The sequence below is a fragment of the Channa argus genome, chromosome 14, assembly GCF_033026475.1.
Source record: "Channa argus isolate prfri chromosome 14, Channa argus male v1.0, whole genome shotgun sequence".
NCBI lineage: Eukaryota > Metazoa > Chordata > Actinopteri > Anabantiformes > Channidae > Channa > Channa argus.
This window is the reverse complement of record NC_090210.1, coordinates 7,060,662-7,076,957: the sequence shown is the minus strand read 5'-3', so window position 1 is coordinate 7,076,957 and position 16,296 is coordinate 7,060,662. Positions and strand designations below refer to the sequence as shown.

At 39.7% G+C, this 16,296-nt stretch overlaps 1 protein-coding gene across 1 annotated transcript in view; it reads left to right on the top strand.

The window, feature by feature from the left end:
* LOC137098305 (receptor-type tyrosine-protein phosphatase S-like) overlaps positions 1–16,296 on the top strand; it is a 64,586-nt gene that overhangs the window by 2,135 nt on the left and 46,155 nt on the right. Inside the window, exons 2-3 of the mRNA XM_067474425.1 lie at positions 12,017–12,230; positions 15,722–15,867. Coding sequence (XP_067330526.1) covers positions 12,086–12,230; positions 15,722–15,867 — 291 coding nt within the window. The 5' untranslated portion in view covers positions 12,017–12,085. The remainder of the gene's footprint in view (positions 1–12,016; positions 12,231–15,721; positions 15,868–16,296) is intronic.

The window sequence follows — 16,296 nt, the reverse complement described above, 5'->3', positions numbered from 1 at the left end:
TTACCATAGGTTCAACCATAGGCCTCAATGGCTTCTCGCTCTTTCCAAGCAGATACCGCTGTAAGATCCATTCAGACTTAAATATGCTTTCTGACATGCAATCCCAGTGGAACAGCTTTGGTTTTCCCGTCAAAGGCATCACTGAAGTCTTATTCCCAGATCCTCGCAGCCGATTTGCCCTAACTGCTCCACTCTCTGCTTTTCTCCCTTGGTTACATGTTATCCCCATGCATGGATTTTGTCTCTGTGTACACTGCATTAGCTTTGCTGCACCCGTCAGCTGAAAGTAGAAAATCAAGGGATGCAACTTTGATGCTGGGAGCGTAACCACCTGTGTTACAAGCAACAGAAACTTTGTTGTTGTCTCGGCATTGATATTAATTGACCTTTTCAAAGCCTTCCAAACAGTGAGCTTTTGTCTGCACCATTTCTCTGTTGTATATTAGGAGATTGCTGAATCCAGTGCACAGAGCTGCAGAATGAAGCATTAGAGATCTGCAATATGACAAATTATTATTACAATATTGAGAACGGTGCTTTTTGTGTTATGTAAATCTCGAATCAGTTTTATTTAAATTCCCAATCGAAATCTCTCTTTCAAACAAAAATAGATGATTGATCCCTGAATTCCAGGCTGCACAATAAAATTATCCAATTATCCACCCTGTTTAACCAGGGAATTACTTGAGATATGTCACCTTTTGTAGAGCTGTTCAATAAATCAACTTTAATGTTTATGGCCTTCATATTATCAATGTATTATGTAGTATTGTTTTACATAATTCCGAAAGCCAAATGAGTATTTATGAGCAAATTGTATCTAGAAATGTTTGATAATTTGTATTTGTTTGTATTTTGTTTTGTAGTATATTTTATGTGTAATTTCAAAAACATTAGCGATATAATAATGTGTATTGGTTTTGAGAAAAAAAAACTATTTAATATTGTGATATTGATGTCGACCACATCAGCCATCTCTAACATCCATTGTTAGAACAGAGATACAGTTGTCAAATGCATACAAAGTCAAGGAATAACAATAAGGCACCGTATGCAACAAAAGTTGCATTCTATGTTCCACCATTAATTATAACGTCTGTTAGTAAAAACTCAAAATGGTTCACAAAAAGAGCATTTGTTTGCACCATGAAATCCTTTGCATTAGATATTTATTGTAAAATAAAAACTAATTCATCATTTTGTTTTGTTTTTTTTCTATTTTTTGGACATTGGTTTGTATAAATATACCTATTTGATTATATCTGACAATCAGTAAATGATTGTCTAGTTAAATTAAATGGAACCTTTGTTTCCAGTAAAAATATTTTGTTAATTTAAGACTTCCTAAATGGAAAGTATACAATAAATAACAAAAAGTAAAGGTCATTTGCCAAATTATTCAAGATACATTACAAATGTTATTAATTAAATTCTTTATTACTTATCAACAGAAAAAAGCTCTCTTCCAAATTAACTGTCCCCAAACCAAATTAACTACAATAAATAAAAATACAGGACAGAATATAAATGATTACATGAATATTAATCCCCAAGTCCGTATTTAGTAGATGCACCTTTGACTGCAATTACAGCACCGATTCTTTGTGGAAAGGCCTCAATCAGCTTTATATGTTTTTCTGGACACTGCATTTTGTCCACATTGCTCTTTGCAAAACAACTCAATCTCTGATAGGTGTTATGTGGATTGTGAGTCAACAGTCCTTTTCAATTCCAGCAGCAAATTCTCTGCTGGACTGAGGTCTGGGTTTTGACTCAGCCACTCAACTTATTCAAGTTGAGTGCCATTTCTTTGTAGCTTTGGCTGTATGCTTCGGGTCTCTGTCTTGTTGGAAACAAATCTTCTCCCAAGTCACAGACTGCATCAGGTTTTCTCCAGTATTTCGTTAAATTTCACTCTATTAATTTTACACTCCTTCTTCACTAGTCTTCCAAGGCCTACTGCAGAGAAGCCTCCTCACAACATGCTGCTACCACAACCATGGTTCACGGTGGGGATGGTGTGTTTGTCATGATGTGCAGTGTTTGGCTTACATCCAACTGATGCCAAATAATTTTGGTCCAGTTGACTTCAAAGTCTCCCACATGCCTTCTGGCAAATTCTAAGCATGATTAAATTAAATTATTTTCAAGGGCAGTGAATTCTGTGCACTAAACAGTGTACATTGAATTATCATTTACATCTAGTTTCTGGAGCTATACAGTAGTTTGTCAACCTTTTGCCCTTATTGCAACTGTTCTATGCAGCATTCCTGTGCCAGATTTTCCTCATTAGCTATCTGAAATATATTCATTTCTTAGATAACATGTCTACAGGTAATTTAGATTTACACAAACATGTACGGAGATTACCTATGCCTGGAAAAAACTCCAATATAGCCTGCTGCTGCCAAGACCAGGAGGTCATTTGCAATTATGTGTATGCTTGTGTGTGTGTTCATCATGTCTCAACATGTGTGCATATGAGTGAAGGCTAAGAGATAGGTTGTGACTTGACTGATGCCCTTCTCCAGATGAATCAGAGATTCTGATGTGTCAGCAGGGATGAATAATGCACACTCCTTCACTACCTCTCTTCTTTTCGTCTCTTGTCTTCACTCATTTGCTGCTCTTTTCATCACAACTGCCACATCTGAAGACATCTTTGCCTTCCTTTTCAATCCTCTCCTTCTCCATCTCCTCCTGTATGCAAAAAAGGGCATCACCCCCCACCCCCCATCCCCCGGCTGCTGCTACCTTCCTGTCCTCTGGTCAACCCTCGTCTAGATAAAAATTAATTCTTCTCAAGTTTCTGCACATTGCATGATGAAAGAAATATTTCCTGAGCCCTTTCTTTTCTGACATTTGCACTGAAAATGGCTAAATGTGTTGATGAACACAGCTCATTATCCAATCATGGTTGTAGGAAGTGCAGCCATTGACTCGGTTTGACAGTTACATCCCTGACTGACACCAGTCATTAGGAGGTTAGGGCTGACTGACAAGAGAGCTGACGGAGCATAAGACAAACTGCCTAATCAGAACTTGGAAGAAGAGTGGGCACCATCTACTTTGATGTGTACAGTTAACCGCCAATACATTTTCAAATGCCTGAATAGTCTATGCACCTTGCTTCAAGCACTTGACAAGTTCTCAGGAGTATTTTCATCTCTTGCAGTGAAAAGCCTGTTTTCAGTGCATGTAGAGGGTTTGATGAATTCATTTGGGCTGGATAGGTGCCAAAACAGTCAAAGGGGTATTGCAAAACATTAAATATGAAGATTTTTAATTGGCTTTGCTTTATTTTTATGCTAATGTATCCATGTATCTATCTTTTAATGTACCTTTCTTTCTAATTCTTTTACTTCCCAGGGTTGTGTTAAACATTTTGTGGTAAGAGATAGTTTATAATTTGTCTAAGTTAATTTCATAGCCCTGGGTATGAACCTGTCTGCAGGTACTTACCATGCTAGAGGCATGACTTTAGAGATGGTAGTGTTGCTCAGTTGGGTCACCTCTTTGGTCCGGACGCGTATGTGTCCAATACTATTGAAATTATTGCCATAACAAGCATGATCACCGACGTTCATGATCAGCCTACTTAAGCTTTGTCATTTTGAGCAGCTCAAAGAACTACTGCCTAAGAACAGCCTCACACAGCTGCTAGGGCCACTTTTAGGTGGTTGGTTAAAAATGAGTAAGAAATTGTACATTATAAGACAGTTAACATTTTGATATTTCCTAAATCGTACACCCGATGCCTCTGTCTTGGCATCCCCAAACCTACTGGGCTCTATAGTCAACTCTAAAGATCCAAGAAAAGGTTTTGGCAGACCCCCATATGCCAGTTAGTGAGATAACATCTTTATTATATCAGTGGAACAGCTGTGCTCTACTAAAAGACCTTTATCTTGCAGAATGGAAAAGGGACAATGTCCAAGAAACTTACAGCTCCATTCCATGGTCACAAATCACATATAGAAAACTTTATAGCTTGATGATTAGACTCCCTCTGGGGTCAGCAGGAACATTCTGCAATCTGTGATGTGTTAGTCCGTATGTGTGTGTGTGTGTGTGTGTGTGTGTGTGTGTGTGTGTGTGTGTGTGTGTGTACGTGCAGATGCTTGTGGTGGGTACCGATTGACATAGCCCTTGAATACAGCCGCAGATTTGTTTGTGGCATTTCATGGTAACTCTGTCTCCACAGTGCTGAAGGATGCCAGGTGGGATAAAGTATTCGTTTGATGGAGGTGAGAGTAATGGCTAGTCATTGGTGGAAAGCATCCGTGTGCAAGTCTGTTACCCTTGACAAGCATTTCATCTCTTCACTTACCGAGACACACTCTCCGTGTGATTTCAGCAATGAGACGGGGGACAAATGCAGTTTTTCTACCCCATTACTCCAGTTTTCAATTCTATTCACAACTTTATCGTCCCTCAAGGAGAAATTCATTTGGCGTCACAAATCTCATCTCCATCAGGAAGTCATGCAATGGCTGGTTAGTGACAGAACTCTGAAGGCTGGTCGCCCGTGTAGCATGTAAATAGGATTTGTTCACCAGCATATGGAGACTCAGAAATCAGTCATGCTATTTAATGTTATTTACTTTAATGCTGAATTTCTTTGAGCTATAAATGGACTTAACTAAATACCAAGCAATAAGTGTGAAATATGTGTTATCCATAGATGATCTCACTGTTGTTGCAGCATAGTGTTAATAGAGTTAATGAGCTCTCAGTGGACGACATATCACGTGGCCAAGCTAGACAGGTGATACCATGACAGCATTAATACACAGGAGAGTTGGATCCCAGGCAAAGAATAGCAGTGAGTCTCCAGAAAATTTATAAGCACATCCCAAAGGTAACAGAATATATTTTACAAAAGCAAAGAATGAATTAATGGTTGCTTCACGATTATAGCACACACATTGGTAAGAGCAGCAATCAGTGCTTGTAAATGTATAGATTTGTGCCAGGTGTATGCTGATATTTGTAATGTCTGTAGCGTGCTTGCTATAAAGGATATAAATAAATCTAAATCAATAAAAGGATGAATTCACTTGAAGACTGTCTATGGAGTTACATTAATGACATCCCCACTGGATAACTGTGTATGAATGATCAATCAATATGAAGTTATTAGAGCGCCGTGTTTCCCCAGGCTACTTTTATCACTCTCACGATAAGCTTCAACGAGCCCTCAAACCTGTTTTTCACGACCTGACTTTGTGTTCGGACCAATATGTAGGTTTCGCTAAATAGCTAAAACAAGGGAGTAGAGGAAGAGAGTGGGCTGGCTGGCATGTCTCATTAATGAAGCGCCGTTGAAATATGATAATGTCCGGGACAGTGACATCCAGGAAGATGAAGGTGTTCTCTGTTGTCAGGGAGCCTAAGTCCTGCTCTAAGAGAAGCTCACTAATTGGCTGTGAGGTGTCTTGGCTGGGAGTGTGTTTCTTGGATAAGTCTGTACGTGTTTCCATCGACTTTTATTTATTCATTGTATTGAGAAGTGATTGATACGTAGATATTTACTGTCGACAGACAGCAGACACACAATGAAAAACAAAACGAAATAAGGTTTTCGCACCTTTTCACACTCATATCTCCAGACAAAGTGTCATGAGCAGTACAAACATGAACAAAAATAAACCAGTGATAATTTATTCCAAATTAACAGTTTTTTGCATTTATGTTAAGAAGCATCTGTGTCACTTACGTGAATTAGGAATTTGCCTCGTAATGGAATAATTTACTTCTTCTTCTCTGATATGTCAGAGCTGTTTGACAATTAGAGATGTACATGCAAGTGCATAACTATGTGGACATCAGTATGTATATACAGTTCTCTCTCCCGCTAGGATAAGAGCCTGTGCCAGCCTTAGATATGGTAATTGGACAGTGAGTTGACAAGGACTCAACCATCAGCCTGCGTAATGAGCCGCTGCACAGAAGATCGGCTGCTTCCGATGAGCAAGCAGCAGAGACAGAAAGAGGGGTCGCTAGGAGAAATTACAGAATATGTTTGAGTGTTTGTGAGCTGCGTGTTGTTGTTTTAGTTGAGTGAACATTGCACAGGCCTCTGTATCTGGACATGAACGCATTCTGTTCTTCTGCTGTTGTCAGGTGAAAAGCTTCACCTGTCAGGTGAAGCCGTATCTGCAAAATGTCAATTTTTTGAAGGCAACACATATTTGGAATTGCTGTACGGGCTTTGAAAGAGGTTTACAAACCAAAAGGGTTAAAAATTTGACTCAGCTCATGACGGAGCAAATAAACCTTTAAATTATTTGAAAGCATGAAAATTGTTGAAATGAAAGCTGGAAAGCTATGACACATAGTTCCCTTTCAAACCAAATTACAGACGTGTGTTACAGCATATAGACTGTGCCTACATTTACAATGTCTTAAAAATTGAGCATTCAACTAATGTTACAACTGAGAAGACTTTGGGCCTTTGTTTCATTATTAGATAATGTCTTGTCTAACATCTGTTTTAAATGTGTGGGTGAAAGTAGTACCTCAGAAAAGAGGTGGCAGTAAATTAGAGATTGATTAAAGGGCCAGTAGTTGGAAAAATAATGTAAACTGATATGAATAACATGATTTTATTTAAATATTACCATCATAGACCACATATAATTTTTATAATAGAACAGAGGATGTTTTTATATACAGACTGAAAGCCCACTGAGGCAAATTTCGGATTTGGTTATTTGATTGATTTCATGAAATGAAACGATAGGTTTACTGAGCCTGACATTTGATTTCAAGAGCAGTAACCTTTGTTGACCAGCTTCACTTAGCCTATAAACACTTTGACTGTGTTTCCCCTGTTCTGACCCCAGTGATAATCTGCCATATATGTACTTTTATACCATTTGCTTACCAGGAGCCATTCCATCTGTTGCTGGGATCATCCAAGCGTGATGCATCCATTACTGGATGCCTTTCTCTAGCCGTGTTGGTTTGCCTGACCTTGAAGCCCCTTTAAGATGCGTGGGTGTACATTTGCCCCACCATTGTCAGGCTACAGCATCTTCGCTGTGTCCTAGACATGCAGAGAGTGAGGTCAAAGGGAAACTTAGTTTGGTTATTTTAGCATATTAGGACTAGGAAAGGAGGAGGTTTCAGTCACGCTTCTGTCCCCACCCCTCCCTTTGTTTCTCATCACGAATCCATGTGTTGTCTTGGCTATGACCCGGTATAGTGATTAACAAAAACTGAGCATACCCACATTTTGTTTTCGTGACAAACAGCAGTTTAACACCTGAAAGAGTGGGAAACTGGCCATCCATGTACGGTGTGTCATTTTTTTCTCGTGCTGATGTTGTGCAGTGTAAAAAGTTAATTGTTTTTTTTCTGCTAAGATTTGATAGATAGGTCAGAGTGGAAAGAGGAACTAAAAAACTGTGAAACGTATACTGAGAAAATGATACACTCTTACACAAGCAGAAGTTTGTCATTCTAGTATTTTAATACTTAATGTCTTCTACACTGTTAGCTGCAGGTGATAAGGTAATTAAGATGTCATTTCGAGCACAATTCATGCGCCCTGCTAAAGCCAGGCAGAAGATGTGGGTGGACACAGACTTTAAATTTTTTCATGATCCCAGGAAAGCTATTTTTATGATTCAGATAATATTGCTCTGATAATAAGAGAATCATGCAGTGTTTTTGAAGATCACATGATAAATCAGTGGTAAAATGGATCTTAGCACAAACAAAGTTTGAAAGCACTCTTCTCCACAACTGAACACCTACTGTACATGTGCAAACAAACATTTTCACAGCATGGAAATCAAAAACAGGAAAAATACATATCTATTAACCAATTACCATATTTATATACTAAATAAAAAAACGCAGAGAAAAGGCTTGAGGACACTTCATCACACATCATTTACACTTTTATCAACCTTACAAAATAATTTGCACTATTATTTTAAATGCTATTTTGAAGTAAATAAATTATTCCATGTGTAATTAGTGATTACATTTATTATTCATCATTCATTCATAATTTTCTTAATTTCAAAATGAAAAATTATGCAATTTAAATTCACAATTTTGACCAACAGGTATCACCCCCACCAAGAAATTTCAGCAGTACAATGGTAAATAATTGAATGGGCTTTCCTTCTTTTCAAGCAGGTTTGATGTGATTTTCCATGACTCATATTTACTTTCAGCAGCTTGTTTCAAAGCTCTAGTGGAAACCTTGTTTATAGCCTCCTACCAGCGATGAAAATTGCTGCTTCTGGTTGGGAATGTTATTGCTATGTGTCAATATCTCCCATGATAACGCTGTGTTGTATGGGGCATTCACAATCCTAATTTCAGCATCCTGCAGCATTAAGCAAGACTGATAGAGACTGAGCTGGGGCACCCAAGTCTCCAGATTAATTTATATTCAGGGCAAATAATCGTGGCATTTGAGTGACAGGTGTGTTTTCTTGTTAGAGAAGAGCCTCAGATATTTTATTTTCACTGCTAGAAATGTAACCAGGGTGGTGCAGCTCATGCCTGCAGTAAGTCGTGCCTCATCCTGTGCTTCTGATCCTCAACGTGTGTGTGTACGTATGTGTGTGTGTGTGTGTGTGTGTCTGTGTGTTTGTGTGTTTGTGTGTGTCTATGTTCCAGCATGTGGCTTTGTGTTATGTGTTTAAAACAGAGAAAGAGAAGGGGAAGTGTGAGAGAGTGTGTGCCAATCTCCCCCATGATGCTTTGCCATCTGCCATGTGTATGTGCGTTTGTGTTTGTGTCTGTGCTTTTGTGTGTGTGGTTCTGTGGGTGTGCATGCATTTTTAAGTGTTGCGTGCCAAAAGGGTCCAGGGTCATATGAAATGTGAGTTAATATCAGCTCCAGTGCCTTCTTGTATCAGACTAATACATTGTTATTTCTCCAAACTTTTTTATTCCCAAGTAGACACACAAAGCCCTGCATAATTGAATATAAGGTTATTTTTGTGCTGAAAATAAAAGTCTATTTCAGTATCACTGGTAAAATTTTGAAAAAGGACAAATGAGAGTAATCTTGTTATACAACCCTGAATAGTTTTGTTGGTGCATTGCACAGCCATGGATTTTCTCCTCTCCATGTGTTCCACTAAACTATAAACAATGATGATAGTTGTTTTTTTCTTTTTCTGCTGTAGTGTGTCCCCCAAGCATCTCAACACAAAACCAAGCCTTGCTCACAGCACTGAATCCAATTTAAATCTAAAAGAAATAAAAAGAACATGGGCGTCCACATCAGGTGTACTATCTTCCAGCTAGCATGGTGAAACAGAGCTGGTTTTTCTCTGAGTGCTCGTAGCTCGTTGTCATAGAGACAGGCCTTGTGAGACCATCTCAACCCACTTGTGGTGAAAGGCATCATGGGTGAAAAGTGACGGAGGAGGAAGAGGGGGTGGGAGTTTGCAGGGCGGGGACTAGGTGAGAAAAACAAAACATGTCATCTTCCAAGGGCCCCAGCGGAGTAGAGACAGGTTGGATGCCACCTAAACAATGTTATTTCATCAGCCTGGTGGAGCACAATAACCCGTGTACATTTCACCACCTGAGCTGGGTTGTCATTATCTGCTTCCCCCACCATAAATTGCATGTGTATCTCCATCAATCAATTTGACCTGACCATCTGTGTTGTTACACTGAAAAGGTAATAAGACCAACCCCTGCTGTCTTCTCCCTGAGTGCTGAGCTGCATGATCAGGAAGAACAGTTTGTGATATCTGTGAGGGGGCTGTAGGAACTGCATGTATGGTTTTTGTCAAACTCTTCATGCTCACAAGCCTCACATCTTTAAATTCAAGCAATGTGCAATAGACACACATGTTTGAGAGTGTTAAATAAGTGCAGGCATGCCCAGACCAGTCTCGTGTACTGCTGCATCTGTGTATCTGTTTTGGCTTGCTCCCTCAAAATTCACAGCTGTAGGATGCTCTAAGCCCTTTTGTTTGAACTGTGTCAATGGACCAACAACAGCTGGAGCAGCCGGTGCAGGGCAGCTGGAGAGAGGAAGAGGATTTGGATACGCAGGGGTTAGAGTGTGCATAGAAAGAGATGGAGATGAATGATAGAGTGCCACAGAGGAGATGGCATCAAGAGAGGAGTCGTTAACAAGAGAGGCGAGTAGGAAATTGAAGGGGGTGAGGGGTGAGGAGAAGGAGGAGATTTCTGGCATATAGATACTAAAAGAGGGATGAGATGAGCGTAAGATTAAGGATTAGGTAGAGGGTGAGAAAATATAGTGGTGCAGGCAGGGCTTTGTCAGCAGGTGAAAGACAACGGGGAGGGCTGGATAAACTGAGAATGATAGATGAGGTTAGACTGAGGTCACAGAGAGAGATAGAAAGGAGCCGGCAAATCCAGCACACAGGACAGTGGACGTAAACACTGCTACATACGAGCAGTACCTAACGTTTCAGTGGCCGCGTGGCTCCACACAGAGCAGCCGTCATAGTTAGATTAACGATGGCAAATTGAGTTTCCGTAAGAGGAGAATTTACTTAACATGCTGCCAATGGTGCTCGAATGAGCTCTGATCAGATTTTTCTTATCGCACTGTTCAATTGAAAAGGGGATGCTGAAAGCTTTTCTATTCGTCTATTACACAGCCTCAGATAAGAAGACGGCAGAGTGGGGAGAAAAAGAGCCATGGATCAGATAGACAGCCATGTTTTCAGATGAGCTATTTTTAGTGTAAGAACTGGCAGACAGTAATGTGTTTGAGCAGGTCATTAGCTCAATAAGTGGTTGGAGGAGTCTTTGAATATGTAACTCACCAGAAATGCCTTTTTCATTTAGTAAAGGCGAGTAAAGGTCGGCCTAATCTCTGCTTTTCCACATCTGCCCATGTATCAGGGGCGTCAGGGTCAAAGTGTGATTATAGGTGTTAGTGTGCATATTTACAGTATGTGCTGATCACAGCGTGGCCTGTCACCTGTAAATACATTGCGTGTCTTCCTGACAGCATATATGTCATCCTGTGCCGCCGCTTGATAGGAGGCATTTTTATGTGTGATGTACGACAGGTTAACTAAGGCTCCTTTCTCAGTTGGCCTCCCCAGCTGCGTTCTGACACAAAGAGCAGAAGGGTCGAGTCTTGGAGAGCTCAGTAGAACTGAGGAGTTATTGACTTCCAGACAGGGAGCTTCTGCACAGCTTGTGTAAGTTTCTGTAAGCAGTCAGGCCTGACTTACTGTATGTTTAGACTTCCAGATGTGTGTGACTGTGTGTTTATGAGAGGAAAAAGAGCAAAATACTGATGGAGTTCCCCCCCCAAGGCTAGGGATTAACAAGAGGAGCAGCAGCAGCTTCTGATACATTTGGTGTTATTGAATTTTACTGCATTTCTACTGACCCCTCAATCCTCTTTGTTTAAGTGCTTTCCATTACTGTGGCACCCACTGAATCTATTATTGTATTAACACTTTTTTGTGCCACCAGAACACTAAAATACTGAACACTAAGAAGGAATTAGGCCAGAGTTAAAATGAAATAATTAGGATGTCTCAGGAACAAAAAAGAAACTCTTAAAAGTGTATCATTGCAGCTCATTTCACAGCTCATTGGAAAAGGAGACTTATTAATGCAGACGCTGCATGCTGAAAACTATTTTCGTCTGTTTCTTGTCTTAGTTGTTGAGCTGTGGCTTCATTGTTCTGGTATTAGTTCAGTCAGAGCTGGTCTGCTTGAGCTGTTAATCCCAAGTCAGAAGTGCTCTGCTAAATCAAAACACCTAATCCTGCATTAGCATGAATTTGTCTTTAATGTTCTTTATGAGAATAACTTCTCTGCATATGTGTGAATTATTGTACTATGCTTTCTCTCTTCGTGTCATTATGCACATTTCATTTACCACTCCAAGCAAATGATGAATCAAAGGTGAAAGGAACTTCTCTTTTATATGCCTTAGCTGACCTTACTGTTATCTGTGTATATATGTGTGTGTGTGTGTGTATTTAATATTGTTATTAATGTATCATATATATATATTTTTTTTAATCTTCAGAGTGCCTACCCCTGTTGAGTGAAGCCCTACCCATATCTCAGTCATTTCCAACCAGCCTAAGGTGGTGCCATGCCTCTGCCCAGGGTCAGTGGAGTTCTAGCCCAGTCCAGGAGGCCAATCCTGGGGTTCTGCCTTAGCCCCTCTCCTCTGCGTATGCTGCTGCCTTTGATTATCCTGCTAACCAGCCCTTTGAACAGCCTGTGTGGAGCACTAAGTAAGACAGTCCTATCTATACTTTTATCAATAGAGGTGGGGACAAACTTATTTAAAAACTTATTTTCTACATTTTGTACAGTGATGAAATATGTTTCAATATTTTGGATCCACATATGAAAGCATCTGTCTGTCTAACCAGCTAGCTGTACATTACTTTTCTTTGTCTTTCTCTTTTTCTCAGTTGACAGATGGTTTATTTTCAGCAATAAATGCAATGTACAAAGGTGTTAATATATCTGACCACATGTATACATTTACATCTATGTGTGTGTGAGAGTGAGAGAGAGAGAGAGAGAGAGAGAGAGAGAGAGGGAAGTGAAACTGGGCCTGTCAGTACATCAGCCCTGGACGGTGGCGTTGTTAATGTGTTTTGATAAGCCGGGAGGTCCCATCAGCATGTTCCTCATCATCTCCTTGATTACAACATTTCAAGATTTCCTGCCTCAGTGGTCCACATACACACACATACACACGCTGACACACACACACACATGCTCAGACACACTCAGCTGTCACTGCTCTAAAAAATATAACCAGCTGATTTCTTTGAAAGCAGATGCAGCTAAACATGGAGATGGAAAAGGGAATTGTCTAGTGTGTTTTTCATTTTCCAATTGTGTAACCAATTTGAGACCACAATCCTTTGAGAAGTATGATGTCATATCTGAAAGAGTTTTATATTCAGTGAGGAGGTACAATTACACAACAACTTTGTGATGAGCTGTTGTGGGATTGAAAAGCTCGGCCTGTGGACCACCTACAGCGTATCTGTGAAGAACAGATAGTGCTGTGAAAAAAAGCTCCTTTATCATGTCTCAGTAAAGAAAAACAGACAAAAGTAAAACCTAAAGAAAAACCCAATTGTGTTGTTTTTTCTTTTATTACCAATAGTTGCAGCTAATGAATTGTGAATTGTGAAGAAGTTTGATCTAATCTATTCCAAAGACTAGTTGGTAGAGAAATCTTACATTTTTTAAAACAAAAAAAAATTTGTTGTGCCATTTAGTTTTTCATATTTTTGTTTCTCATCTATAGCTAATCCAGTCTAATCATTTTTGCACACAGTGTATGCAGTCTCTGAGACTGTACTCATAAGGTATTGCAACATTACTTATTGAACAGCCAAATGGTTTGCACACAATGTGGCCACTTGGGAAGGACGAGATATCCTTAAAATTTGATTGAGTTGTGTACCTTCAGGACAGGTTCTTATAGGTTTGTACTGCAAATTGTTAAAGATTTAGTCTCAACAAAGGCCTCGGTGTAGAGCCATCAATGGGAATTCAAACATTATTTCTACTCTAAAATTTTGATCCTTAAGTCTTCGGTTTACTTTAGTGAAGCAAATGAGATACGCTGATCATTTAAACAGCTATTAAACAGCTGATATTTTAACAGCCAACAGAAACTTAAAATTTCTTTAGTATCTGTGTGTGTTCAGTGACTAAAATCAAGTCACTTTTTCCTTTGGAAAATGTATTAATTCAGTCAGACCATGATTCTGAAATATTCCTTTTTTGATTTTTATGCAAAACATCTTTACTATTTCCCTCACAAAATTTTTCAGCATTTAAGTTTCAAAGACAATGTAACAGCTATGCAATTTTACTATTGTCTCCATATTTGACATTCTTGTTTAAGCCGGTCTCCAAAATCAGTAACAGACCAAATACCATGTTCCTGCCTGCAACTACACAGTGTAACTACCAACTGCCATTATATTTGGATAACAGATTCGTTTTTTCTTTGCATACATTTGGCTGTGAGATGCAAACAGATTTGACAGCAAAGACACACAAACAGGAAGAGATGCATTATTAAAAGCGGCTTAAAGGCTTGTCGGACCATAGCTCGTTGATGAGTAGTGTCTTAAGGCAGTTTGTAATGCAGCAACTCAACAGGAGTTACACTAATTTTCCCAAAAGAACTTTTCTAAAATGACAAATTAAAATCTCAGAGTTGCGTCACATGACATGCTGACTAAATTCTTACACAGGTACAGTATTACCTGTTCCAGTGCAACAGATAGCAATGACAAAGACACAGAGCTCCTCATTCCACAGATTTCTAGAATCTCCCAATCATAACATGTTTGTGAGCTAGTGCCTCACAGAGCTGTTCCCCTGCTTTCAGAAGAAGCTTAAGTAGTAACTTTGCCAGTGGGGTGGGTTTTGCTCGAGGATTGGTTTTTAAAGAGAACACTGACAACATTTTGACCTCAACATAAAGCCATTGAAACCCATGTTCAAACCCTAAGAAGCACATAAAATTTGTTCATAATCCCATAGCCAGGAGAAGACAGTTTTTAGCCGTGAGAATTTTTGGACATTTGATGGTTAACGTTCTCATATTTTTGCCAAGAAATATCCTGCTCTTGAGCCCTAAAATGGTTCTGATTGACTATACTGTATCAGCTTTTTGCCTCTTCCTGTAGAGGATTATGGCAAGCATAAAATGAAACCACTTTATTCCTGACGTTATGAGTGGGCCTTTTAGAGGCACAACACAGTGCAGCCGGCGAAGGAGCAGTCTTTTTAAATTGTGTTATTCCAGTTAGCGTCAGGGCATTGTAGTGAAACTGGAAAGGCAGATTTCGTTCCTGTTATGTCTTCAGAGCAGAAGTGAATCAACACAGCAGGACCTCATCTACCCAGACATAGGGAAGGTGGGAGGAGGGATCCAGGTTTCAATGGTAAGGGTCATCCTGACTTCACAATGATGGATGGCAGCGATTTTGCAGCTGAGGAGGAATTAAGTTGGGCACCATGGCAACAGGCCACAGACAGATAGCAAAGGGTGGGTGCATGAAGTTCTTTGATTGATCTAAATCAGCCACTGTGAAAAATATAGGTTCAGTACTGTTGGCCCAATATTGAACTTGGAAATTGCTATTTTCTTCTGAAGGGCAACTGCTGCACTCATACCTCCCACATCAGAGACATAAAAACAGGAGTTGTTCTCCCAGGAAGCAAAGTTGAAGGCAATTGTATCCCTTAAGATCATCAGAATCTGAAAGTCCACATCCCCTATAGGTGTTTGGGTGTGCAGGCACTAAATGACACCTCTGGTATTAATACATTTAAACCAATTATATGCTGTGAATTTGCAGCCAACACTTCCCCTACCTGTGAAACACTCATGTGTCATGACAGCCTGTGCTGCATGCAGTATGAGGGTCTGCTGTGGAGGAAGAAGAGAGAGAGAGAGAGAGAGTTGTTCCTCTGAAGCCCAGCCCTATCTTTTATTTATGACCCACAGGAAGTCCTTCAGCGTGTCCTCTAGATGATACCCAGGAAGTAAGCACAACTTGCAGCCATCAAAACACAAGTCAGCCTGACCAGTCACTGACAGTAAAATGGGCCGTGGTTAGCAGGGGGTTGCTGCTGGATGTGGAGTCGGATTGATGTCCTCTGGGTGTATGGGTATCAATTTTCATGCTCGCTTTCTGACTTTTGTTTTCATCATCTCTCCCCACTCTCCAACTCACAGCTCCCCCAAAGTTCACCAAAATTCCCACAGACCAGATCGGCGTGTCAGGGGGTGTGGCATCATTTGTGTGCCAGGCCACTGGCAATCCCAAACCTGTTGTCTACTGGAACAAGAAGGGCAAGAAGGTCAACTCCCAGCGTATCGAGGTGGTTGTCACAGTGCACAATGGTCATCTCCATCTGTAGTAGCAAGACAAATAACACATTTGAATGTCCAGTAATATACATTTGGCAACATAAGGAATAGTGTGCACTTGTTAGATCCTGTTGTGCTAAAATGTACTTTCCTTATTTATGAATATTTTAGAGATTTATCTGACAAAATTTAAGTCATTAAATCATGTCCTAAAAATTAAGCTACCGCCAGGAGTTGATTAGCTTAACTTACCATAAAGACTATTGACATTTCTAGTTGATGTGTGAAGCTAAAAAAAATGACAAATGTTTCAATTGCACTTTTCAAGCATAGTTCACACAGTTTACGTTTACAATGTAATCAGGCAAGACAACACAATTTAGCACAATTTAGACATAAAAATACTAAACACTTAATAGAGTGCATGATACTTTGCTTTA